A 12,570-nucleotide genomic window follows, 5' to 3' on the forward strand; every position below is an offset into this window, starting at 1 on the left:
TTACCATGTTTTAATTTACAGTGTAAACCAGGCACAAGGCGCAGATTGAAACTAAAAGATGTTTTTTAGTGCAGATTTTATTGGATCCAACAGTAATGTCGCTCCACACATGTGTAAGTAACTGTTTTAAGATCACATGTTATTATGCATGGGCTGGTACAAAATTCTGAAGGTATGATAACCTTGTTTTCCCTGAGGAGGCTAGGTACATTTGAATCTCATAGACTTATGCCCTATTTGGATCATTTCTCAGGGAGGCATGATTTCGTGATTTGCAGATGGCGGTGTGTGATTTAATTGCCATGTGAGTCATTAATGTTTGTTTGTTCTTAAAGCTGCTAATGGTTTATAGCCAAATCGCAGGGTTTTTGCGATTACAAATAAGAAACTGATAGAACAAAAGTGTATGAAATACAAAACCACATAATAAATGTATAAATATTATGTATTAATGTCTGCATCAAGTTCAATCTATAAAAGCTCATTTATATACAAAGAAAGCATTTTAACCCTTGTGCACTGTTCAAATTGACTTCCCTTTTGTTATGTTTGAGATGAAAACATCCATTGAATTAAACTGCTGTAAAAATGCAGCAGATTAACAAACAAGGCACAGGATGCAGATTGAAACTAAAAGATGTTTTTTATTGCTGATTTTATTGGATTCAACCGTAATGTCGCTCCACACAAGTGTGAGTAACTGTTTTTAAGATCATGTGATATTAGGCATGGGTGATAACCTTGGATAAAAATATCACGGTTTCGCAGCATTCTGATCACTGCTGTAAAATATGTTCTTTCTAAATGTCTGGGTAAAAAAGTTCCTTTTTTCTTCATTGAACTATATAAGTTATTTTTTTTTTTTTAGATGTTTTTTTAGATGCACAATCGTGGAGATACTGTTGCCCTAAAACAAAAAAAAACAAAAACAAAAAAAAAAAACTTTCATATACCTTAGGAACACTATAATAGAAAATCTTTGCGGTTTTAAAACCATGACTTTTCCAAAACTGCTGTATACCTTGAACCGAATATCATCTCATGCCTACTTTATACTGTATGTACTGATATTCATGAGCTTTTAACTTAAATAACAGCAATGTCCATATAAGAGGGCTATAATGATGACTTTCAAATAAACATATATAGAAGTTTACATTAGTGAACACACACTGTCTTTTCAAAATATAAAAAGTACTAGTCAATCATACCATTGGTTAACTTCTAAATCTACAATCCAAATTCAAACAGTGTTTCCTGATGAGGGGAATTAAAACAGTACCAGAAAAAAGCATACTACTTCTAAAGTATATTGTTCAAAATGTTACATTACAACATTACAAGAGGACCTCAGAGAACATTTAAAACCCTGTTAAAGATCAGCATGCGAGTGAACTGTTTTAACCTCAAAGGCCTGCCACTCCACAAGAACAACTGAAATCTATATTTCAATGGAACTCAATGGAATTGCATTGAGTTACAGGATTTACAGACCAATGACTCTTTAGTGCCTTTGGGGTCTGCAATCGAGAGCATCACCAAATGCCTGAGATGAATAGAGTGTGTGTGTTTGTGTGTGTGTGCTTGTTTATGTGATTTGTGAGGAAACAAATTGTATAATGACATGTGTATGACCTAGAAATTACAATTTTGAGGTAGTTTAAGTGTTCTCGTAATTTAAAATCATACAAGTTTTTTATATTCAAAATTTACCACAGGTTTTCTGTGAGGGTTGGGCTTAGGGGTAAGGGTAGGGTAAGGCCATACAATATGTGTGTTGTGTAGGGTTGTCATGACACTGGAATTTGGTACCAATCGATACTGTTGAGCACCTTCTTAAACAATGCTGATTTGCTATTGTGTTGACGTGCTCAACAGAAATGACTGTGATTGGCCGTGAAGGTCATCAGTACACTGAACTTACCAATTTTTACTGTGTAACCACAGATACACTGGAGAATTTTAAAGTCACATCAATCAGCTGGTTTGTCTATAAGTTGACAAACAGGTTATCCGCTGATTAATTGCAGCTTTAAAATGCTCCAGTGTCCTTGTATCTGTGGTTACACTTAGTAAACAGTGGTGAGTTTGGTGAATGGATGACCTTCACGGCCAATCACAGTCATTAGTGTTGAGCGCATGAACACAAACGCTTAAGAACATGCTAAACAGCGCTTAAATGTTAGTAGGAAATGGGCGTTTTTAAAATTTCAGAATTTATTGGTACCGAATTCCAGTATAGTGACAACCCTAGTACATTTTACTAAAAGCGCTATAGAAATTCATATAAATTGAAATGAGTGTGTGTTCTTGTTTTTCCCACTGGCGTGGACTTAAACCTGAATACACACAGACTCACAGAGACTTGTTTCACCGTGACCTAAATTGAGGTCTCATGGATAAACGTGCATCCGAAAATTATTCATAGCGCTTCACTTTTTCCACATTTTTTTTGTTGCAGCTTTATTCCAAAACGGACTAAATTCATTTATTTCCTCAAATTTCTTCACACAATACCCCAAAATGACAATTTGAAAAAGAGCTTTTGAAATGGTTGCATATTTATGAAAAATAAAAAACCTAAAAAAAAATCACAAGTACAGAAGTATTCAAAGCCTTTGTCATGAAGCTCTAAATGAAGCTCAGGTACATTCTGTTTTCACTAATCATTCTTGAGATGTTTCAGCAGCTTAATTCACCTGTTGTAAATTCAGTTAATTGGACATGATTTGTAAAGGCATACACCTGTCTACAGGGTTGACAGTGCATGTCAAGGCACAAACCAAGCATGAAGACAAAGGAATTGTCTGTAGACCTCCGAGACAGGATTGTCTCCAGGCTCAAGGCTGGGGAAGGTTACAGAAAAATGTCTGCTACTCTGAACGTTCTGTGGCCTCCATCATCCTGAAAGTGAAAGATGTTTGAAACCACCAGGACTTTTCCTAGAGCTGGCCCGCCATCTAAGCTGAATGATCGGGGAAAAAGGCCTTAATCAGGGAGGTGATCAATAACTCGATGGTCACTTTGTCTGAGCTCCACTGTTCTTCTGTTGAGAGAGGAGAACCTTACAGGAGGACAAACATCTGTGCAGTATTCCAAAAATCAGGCCTGTATGGTAGAGTGGCCAGAAAGAATCCACTCCCCACCTGTGATTTGCCAAAAGTCATCTGAAGGACTCTCAGACTATAAGAAACAAAATTCTCTGGTCTGATGACTCTTTGGAGTGAATGCCAGGCGTTACATTTGGAGAAAACCAGGCACCGTTCATCCCCAGGTCAATACCATCCCTACTGTGAAGCATTGTGGTGGCAGCATCATACTCTGGGGATGTTTTTCAGCAGCAGGAACTGGAAGACTAGTCAGGATAGAGGGAAAGATGAATGCAGCAATGTACAGAGACATCCTGAATGGAAGTCTAATTCAGAGTGCTCTTGATCTCAGACTGGGGCGACGCTCATCTTCCAGCAGGACAATGACCCAAAGCACACCACCAAAATATCAATGGAGTGGCTTCACAACAACTCTGTGACTGTCCTCAAGTGGCCCAGCCAGAGCCCTGAACTAAATCCTATTGAACATCTCTGGAGAGATCTGAAAATGGCCATATACTGTCTCTTCCCATCCAACCAGATAGGGCTTGAGAGGTACTGCAAAGAGGAATGGGCAAAATTCCCAAAGACAGGTTTGCCAAGCTTGTGGTGTCATATTCAAAAATACTTGAGGCTGTAATTGCTGCCAAAGGTGCATCGACAAAGTATTGAGCAAAGGCTGTGAATACTTCTGTACATGTGACTTTTCAGGTTTTTTATTTTTAATAAGTTTGCAACAATTTCAAAAACTTTTTTTTCACATTGTCATTATGGGGTGTTGTGTGTAGAATTTTGAGGAAATAAATCAATTTAATGCGTTTTGGAATAAGGCTGTAAAATAAAAAAAAAATGGGAAAACTGAAGTGCTATGAATACTTTACAGATGAACTCTAAATCATCCAGAATGAAGCATTTTAAAAATGTAAAACTGTAGAATGTTTTGTGTAAGGCTTGGGTTCAGGGGTAGGATCGAGGTAGAATATATAGTCTGCACAATATAAAAACCATTACATCTATGGGGATAGCAAACCTGTGTGTGTGTGTGTGACTGTGAAAAAGAGAGAAAGAGTTTGTTTAGGTGTTTGTGCGTGTGTGAAAAAGAGAGAAAGAGTTTGTGTATGTGTTTGTGCGTGTGTGAAAAAGAGAGAAAGAGGTTGTGTGTGCGTGTGTAAACTCACTGGCATACAGCTCACGGTTTTGAGCCAGTTTTTCGGCTTGCTTGTCGAGTTCATCAGTAGAGTTGAAGCCTCGGTATCGGTCGAAGTTGACACAGGAGGAGAGGTTCATCATGAGCACAGAGAGGGTGGTGATCTGGTCCATGATAAACTTGTTTTTCTCTAACAGGACTGTCATGTTCGCTGTGAAAAGAGATAGAATAACTGCTGCAGATTTCTGGATAAGGCAAGCTTGGGTGCACAGAGCAATACTTCTCCTGCTGTTGTCGTGAGTTGTCAAGAGCTCGGCAGTAAAACCCTGCTCAACTGCGCTGGTTTTCCCTGAGGAGGCTAGGTACATTTGGATCTCATAGACTTATGCCCTATTTGGAAAGTGATCATTTCTCAGGGAGGCATGATTTTGTGATTTGCAGATGGCGGTGTGTGATTTAATTGCCATGTGAGTCATTAATGTTTGTTTGTTCTTAAAGCTGCTAATGGTTTATAGCCAAATCACATGGTTTTTGCGATTACAAATAAGAAACTGATAGAAAAAAAGTGTATGATATATAAAACCACATAATAAATGTATAAATATTATGTATTAATGTCTGCATCAAGTTCAATCTATAAAAGCTCATTTACATACAAAGAAAGCATTTTAACCTTTGTGCACTGTTCAAATTGACTTCCCTTTTGTTATGTTTGAGATGAAAACATCCATTGAATTAAACTGCTTAGAAAATGCATCTTTTTTTCAGATTTCTTTGCATAAATCTGTTAATCAACCTCAGCCCTGATCAAAACTACTATATTAAAAAGAAAAAAAAAAACAGGATTTTAACTCTTTATTAGCTAGATTCATAAGTAATGTCACTGATTTGGTGAAAAAATAACACACAAAATGACATATTTTCAATGTAAAAAGTAGTTGTAGACTGCATTTTTTCCTTTTTATCGCAGGCTTGGACATTTGATCGATTAGTTGGCTTTGATGCATTGTTAGGTTTTTTTTCTCTCTCTCTAATTTACTGTTGATGGCTGTATTTCCCCATTGATTTCCATTATAACCACATTTGATGGTGCAAAAATACACAGGCTTTGTTTTTGTTTACTCCATGTAGTTCTGAGAGCTGAGATGCTTATTTTGATATTCTCAGACCCATCAAGGTAAGTGTGCAAAGGTCACTCTCACACTCAGACACACATACACACACTTTAAGTTGCTGTTATACTCCCTATAAAATCCAGAAACTAGGCCTATCTAAAGGGTTAATGGTGCCATATGAAAAATGACTTTTTTAAACTTTTTTTTTACCTCTTCCCTAAAGGGAAAACCACCAACAATTAAAAATGCATGATTAGATGTTGTCATGGCTTTATAATCAAAAAATGTGGTTAATGGAAGTCAATGGGGCAAAAACAGCCACCAACAGTAAATTAGAGAGAAAAAATTTTAAAAAGTAAAAAAAAAATGCATCAAAGCCAATGTTGTTTCACACGTCCAAGACTTTTAAAAAAATCTAGTCCACAATTACTTTTTATATTGGAAATGTCATTTTTGTGTGTTTTTTTTCACCAAATCAATGACATAATTTATAAATTTGGCATTTAAAGAATTAAAATACAGTAATTTTCTGAGCAATTTAGTAGTTTTGATTTTTAGTAGGATTGATTTTTTCAGACACATCAAGGTAAGTGCATAATGGTCACTCACACACTTAGACACACATATACACACTTTAATTTGTTTTTATACCCCATACAAAATCTAGAAACTAAGCTTTTTTTTGCACAGGCCTATCTAAAGTGTTATTGGTGCCGACTGATGATCATCTGTAAAACAGACTAATTTTACCTCTTCCCAACAGGGAAAAACACCAATGCATGTTTATATGGTGTCATGGTTTTTCAATTTCAATCTCAATTCATGGTTGTTTTCCATCTCCAAGACTTTGATAATAGGTCAAAAGAATCCAGTACACAATTACTTTGTATATTTAAAATGCATCATTTTGTGTGTGTTTTTTCACCAAATCAGTGACATCATTTATAAATTTGGCATTTAAAGTGTTCAAATCCACTAATTTTCTAAGCAATTTAGTAGATTTATGCAAAAAAATATATAATAACAATATGATGCATTTTACAGCAGTTTAATTTAGTGGATGTTTTTTTTTATCCCGAACATAACAAAAGGGTAGTCAATTTGTCAAGAGTGTATCGTTGAGTTTTTTTTTTTTTTTTTTTTTTTTATCAAAGCATTTTCTCAAAATATGTGTCAAAATAAGATTTGTTATAAAAAATCATTCCGCTAGCTGAAACACAGAAAAATTTATAGCCAAATTAAGACTCAAAATCACCCCAGAGTGGATGAAAACTTCCCCGGCAGTACATAAGGGTTAAAGGGATAGTTTAGGTTCTCTCATTAATTTCTCACCTTCACTTGTTCCAAACCTGTTTGACCTTCTGTTAAATATATAAAAGAAAAGATTTTGAAAACAGATGGAAACCAGTGACATCCATAGTATCTTTTTTCCTACTGTGGAAGTCAATGGTTACCAGTTTCCAGCTTTCTTCAAATATCTTTTTTTTTTTTTTTTGTATTCAATAGAATAAAGAAACTCAAAAAGGTTTGGAACCACTTGATCCCTATAAATGCAACTACAGCATTACGGTTTCCACCAATTAGATCATGTGGTTTCCAACTATATGATTCTTTAAGTAATAATAACGAGAAATATGTTACTTTACACCATTTAAATAAAACAGTATTATAACATAGTGATGAACTCATTATAATGCCTTAACATCTCAAAATAAAGACAAACTGCCTTGGAAAAATACAAATTCATTCCCATTATTTTAAGCATTAAATATAATACTCGGTTACTTACAGAATTGGTTGAGAGTTGCACTCATTCCTGAAACGTCAATTCCAGTCTGAGTCCGAATGAAGTTTTGGACAAAAGGACTGTTCAGGGAATTCTGTTGAAAGATATTGAATAGTGTATGCAGTTAATGCAGGAGCTGGAACAAAATAAATAGCTTGATCAACCAATCAATTAAATAAATAAAAAAGTGTATTCAATTTTCTCTTGACTTGTTGTTTTATACCTTAAGTATCGGCAAGGTTTGTGTCAAAATGTTGGCAGACTGCAGCACATAGGACGATGACTCGATCCACTCGGACGCATACAGCTTTAGGTCACCAAACTGGTGAAGTGAGGAATTTGACTGCAGGGGAAAAAAAATATTGGTTTTGTTACAGTTTGTTACCTTTGACCATACTTGATCTATTTCTATTGAGGAGAATCTGTTAAGACAATCTGTTTAGGTCAGATTTTAAGATATTAATATGTATCAGATTTATGCTGAATTCCAAGTCAATGGTGGAATATTACTATGTGTTTTATCTCTGCAGGTATCTGATTTTCATCAAAGATGTTTCCTAGCAACCAAACTGTAGAGGATAAATAATGCCATGCAATGCAAACCATACAATTACCAACAGAAAGGGTCATTTACCATGTTTTGCACACCTGTCTCTGCAAACATTGCTAAACAGGTTTTGTCATTATGTGATAAGGGAACTTTTATGTGATTTTGAAATAAACTACACTACTGAGATTGATGTCATATCAGAGCTCCAGGAAACCAACGCTTGATTTGGTAGTACTGTACATGCTGTATTAATAATACAATACTTCAAGATTTATCACTTAAAAATGCATGTTTGACAGTAGCTTGAGTTGATTGTTGCGCAACTAACATGGCTAACTAACTAATAAAAACACAGTAATTATTTTGCGTTATTCCTTAAATCTTTTTCCTGCCACTGAAAAGATTTAGGAGAGTAAAACAAAAATCTTTTTGAGAACTTAAGTTTTTCAAATGCATCATTATTCTCTTCTTATTTGATTCTGCCATCTGCTAAAAAAATAGCCTAGAGCGCCATCTAGTGTTAGAAAAAAAAGCCTAGAGTGTCATCTGTTGTTATACACTAGCCTATAGCACCACTCACTCTTAAAAACTAGCCAAGAGCGCCATCTGCTGTTTACAAAAAATTTAGCCATAGTGTCATCTGCTGTTAAAAACTAGCCTAGAGTGCTATACACTCTTGAAAACATGCCTAGAGCGCCATCTGCTGTTAAAAAGTAGTTATAGAGTGTCATCTGCCGTTAAAAAAGCCTAGAGCACTATCTGTTCTTAAAAACTAGCCTAGAGTGCCATCTGCTGCTAAAAAACTAACCATAGTGTCATCTACTGTTAAAAATTAGCCTAGAGCACCATCTGCTGTCAAAAACTAGCCAAGAACGCCATCTGCTGTTAAAAACTAGCCAATAGTGCCATCTGCTGTTAAAAACTAGCTTAGAGCACCATCCACTCATGAAAACTAGCCTAGAGCACATTTGCTGATAAAAAAATAGCCAGTGTCATCTGCTGTTAAAACTAGCCAAGACCGCCATCTGCTGTTAAAAAGCTTGCCATGGAGTCATCTGCTGTTAAAAAACTAGCTTAGAGCACCATCAACTGTAAAAAAGTAGCTTAGAGAGCTATCAACTGTTAAAAACTAGCCTAGAGCACTGTCTCGTATTAAAAAACTTGCATAGTGCGCCATCAGCTGTAAAAACTAGCCTAAAGCAACATCTAGTGTTAAAAATTAGCCTAGAGTGACATCTATTGTTAAAATATAGCCTAAAGCCCTATCTACTTAAAACTCGGCTAAAGCGCCATCTACCATTAAAAACTAGCATAGAGTGTCATCTGCTATTAAAAAAAACTAGCCTAAAGCACCATCAACTAAAAACAACTGCCTAGAGCACCATCAACTAAAAAAACTAGCCTAGAGCACCATCAACCGTTTAAAACTAGCCTAGAAAACTGTCTGTTATTAAAAACTAGCACAGTGTGCCATCAGCTGTAAAAAAAAAATAGGCTAGAGCGGCATCTAGTGTTAAAAATTAGCCTAGAGTCACATCTATTGTTAAAATATAGCCTAGAGCACCATCTACTATTAAAAACTCGCATAGAGCACCATCTACCATTAAAAACTAGCATAAAGAGCCATCTACTGTTAAAAACTAGCCTAGAGCAGAATCTACTGTTAAAAACTGTTATAAGGGTAAATGTGGCTTAGATGTCTGATATTTATTTCAGGATGTGTTAAAACATCACCTTTCTCATGATCTCTCTGGTCATTGGTGTGTCCGGAGAGTACAGGATCTGTCCTAACAGCATTGGCTTAAGGAAAGCCCAAGCCACCGCACCGCCTGTAGTGTTCACCATGTCTAAGAACAGGCTCATACAGAAGGGACCTGGAGAGCAGGACATAAGCAGTATATTAATTAATTAAGCCTGACCACAGCACTTCATCAATCTGAACTCAATATGCTGTAAGCAGATTCCCGACAGCTCATTATCATAATGCTTTATTGCACTTTTAGCAGTGTGCTGAGAATATATGTATTCATACTGGCATCGTGTGGGATCTTGAACTTCTCTATGAGCTCTTCTCTCTTGTGGTCTGACTGGACGGAGGGATCGGCTGCGGTCACGATTGGGACTTTGGTGATGGCAAACAGTGTCAGGATGCCGTTTTTGCACAAAGCACGAGAGAGGGTGTTAAAGGTGGCCTTGCTAGATATGGTGGACCGCTTTCCTCTCACCAGCTGTGGGAGAGACAATTTAGAAACATGTTTTAGTTAAAAATAAAATAAAATTTAATTTAATTTAAATAATAAAAAAATAAATAAAATATTAAAACATCTAAGCAAAAAAAAGATTTTAAAAAACTAAGAAACAAGATAAAATAAACATAAGTAAATAAAAAAGTAAAAGAAAATAAAATAAAACAATATAAAAAAAGAAAAAAATAAATTAATTAAAATAAAACAAAGTGAAAAAATCTAAATTATTTTTTATTTAATTTAATTAATCAAATTAAATTTAAATTTAGTTTAAAATATCAAAAACAAAGTAAAATCTATATAACTCAAATAAAATAAACATTGAATTTATAAAATAATCTGATATAAATGAAAAAGAAAATAAATTGAAATAAAAGTAAATATAAAGTGAAAAATTATTAGCAAAAATTAAAATATATTGTAATCTAAGCAAACAGAAAAAATAAAAAAATTAGAATGAACAAAATTAAAGACAAGAAAATATAAAAGAAAAGAAAATAATCCAATATAAAAGAAAAACAAAAATAAACTATATTGAAATAAAATAAAATATAAAGTGAAAAAATCTAATTTATTTTAAATTAATTAAAATAAAACAAAATCTAAATAAAACAAAATAAATAAAATATCAAAATTCAATAAAATTATCTGATATAACTAAAAATAAAATAAAATATAAAGTGAATAAATCTAAGCAAAAACAAATTTTTAATATGTCAAGCAAAATAAAATATAAAAATGATATAAAATAAAAGAACAAGTTTCAATAGAAAAGAAAATTTAATTAAATATTAAGTAAAAAAAATCTTAGCAAAAAGAAAAGAAAAGAAATGAAAAGCAAAGAAGAAAAAGGAGATAAGAAAATAAAAAGAGAACAGAAAAGAATAAAAAGTAAAGAAATTAGAAAAAGAAAAGACAGAAAGAAAGAAAGAAAGAAAGAAAGAAAGAAAGAAAGAAAGAAAGAAAGAAAGAAAGAAAGAAAGTAAGAAAGAAAGAAAGAAAGAAAGAAAGAAAGAAAGAAAAGGAAAAGAGAAAAGAAATTAAATAAAATAAAAGAGAAAAGAAAAGAAAAGAAAAGAAAAGGGAAAAAAGAAAAAAGAAAAGAAGAAAAACAAAAAAGTAGAAAAAAGAAAAAAGAAAAAAAGGAAAAAAAGGGAACTTACACCATGGAACTCTTGATTGGCCACCAGGTTCAGCTGTCCTATGTTTGTCAGGTATTCCTGTAGCTTGTTAATGGCAGGTACCAGTTTGTTCATCATGTTTGTCAAAAACTTAACCATCTCTAGCATAGTTGCCACCAAATCCTGAATATCTTGGGACAACATCAGCTGCAACAACATTTCACAGTATTACAGCACACAGCACCACTGGGTAACAACATATTGCATAATACACTTATTTATTTACAAAGAAAAAGTAACCAAAATTGTTTAATATATACAGCTGAAGTCAAAATTATTCACCCTCCTGAATTATTAGGCCCTGTATATATTTCCCCAATAAACATCATTTGGCAAATATTTGCAAAAGAAAAGAAAAGAAAAAAAAAATCACAGGAGGGCTAATCATTTTGACTTCACCTCTATATCTTATCTGACTAAAATTATTTGAGAGAAGCAGCATTTCTGTTTCACCAGATATACATTACAAACAGTTCCCTCTGTGCTCCCCAGTTGTTTACCCTGAATAAAATAGCCTTGGTGTCCATGTGGCGAAGGAAGAGAATGCTGATGGTGTACCAGTCATCTGACAGATCACAGAAGGCACTGAACATTGCCTGCCCTGCAGGGTCTAGTTGCAGAGACGAGGGGTCTGAACACTGCTGCAGGTTTGCCAACCACACCAAGATCTGTGGAGAGGACAAAAAGAGACATCACACACATCTCATTAGACAACATCCCTACATGTATGGCTTATTACACTGTAAAAAGTGAGTAAACCCATTGCCTTAAAAGCAACAAGTTGAAAAAAGTGAGTAAATCCAGGGTGGCATGGTGGCTCAGTGGTTAGCACTGTCAACTTAAAGTCTCGAATGGGCCAGTTAGCATTTCTGTGTGGAGTTTGCATGTTCTCCCCGTGTTCGTGTGGGTTTCATCTGGGTGCTACGTTTCCCCCATAGTACAAAGACATGTGCTATAAGTGAATTGGATTAACTAAATTGTCCATAGTGTATGAGTGTGTGAGAGAATGCGAGAGTGTATAGGCGTTTCCCAGAACTGGGTTGCAGCTGGAAGGGCATCTACTGCAAAAACATATGCTGGAATAGTTGCTGGTTCATTTCACTGTGGTAACCCCTCATAAATAAGGGTCTAAGCCGAAGAACTGTAAAGTTGATTTAACTTATTTTTGACAATTATGCACATTTCATTTAATTCAAAATGTTAAGGCAAAGAGTTTACTCCCGTATTTTAGGCAAAGTCAACTAATCATTTATAGTGTAACAGCTAAAACAGTTTACTCTGCTTCAAGATTATTCCAACTATACCACAATCATATTCATTTCTGTAGTTTAAGCTTTTGATTGTAATACCAAGAAGCAGAGAAAAACTAAAAGAAGGTAGACGAGGAACAGAGTACAGATTACATATTGCACTATTGTCTTTCTTTTATGTTTTCATTGCTTTTAAACCACATTTG

General features: G+C 34.6%; 1 protein-coding gene across 2 annotated transcripts in view; it reads right to left on the minus strand.

The window, feature by feature from the left end:
• abca12 (ATP binding cassette subfamily A member 12) overlaps positions 1-12,570 on the minus strand; it is a 161,131-nt gene that overhangs the window by 70,866 nt on the left and 77,695 nt on the right. For both annotated transcript variants that reach the window (XM_087268247.1, XM_087268246.1), the window contains 7 exons: positions 11,615-11,782; positions 11,097-11,261; positions 9,720-9,915; positions 9,422-9,561; positions 7,361-7,480; positions 7,141-7,231; positions 4,268-4,447 (listed from right to left, as the gene is read on the minus strand). In XM_087268247.1, the coding sequence (XP_087124373.1) occupies positions 4,268-4,447; positions 7,141-7,231; positions 7,361-7,480; positions 9,422-9,561; positions 9,720-9,915; positions 11,097-11,261; positions 11,615-11,782 (1,060 nt within the window). The remainder of the gene's footprint in view (positions 1-4,267; positions 4,448-7,140; positions 7,232-7,360; positions 7,481-9,421; positions 9,562-9,719; positions 9,916-11,096; positions 11,262-11,614; positions 11,783-12,570) is intronic.

The sequence above is a fragment of the Danio rerio genome, chromosome 9, assembly GCF_052040795.2.
Source record: "Danio rerio strain M-AB ecotype USA chromosome 9, GRCz13ab, whole genome shotgun sequence".
NCBI classification, from domain to species: Eukaryota; Metazoa; Chordata; class Actinopteri; order Cypriniformes; family Danionidae; genus Danio; species Danio rerio.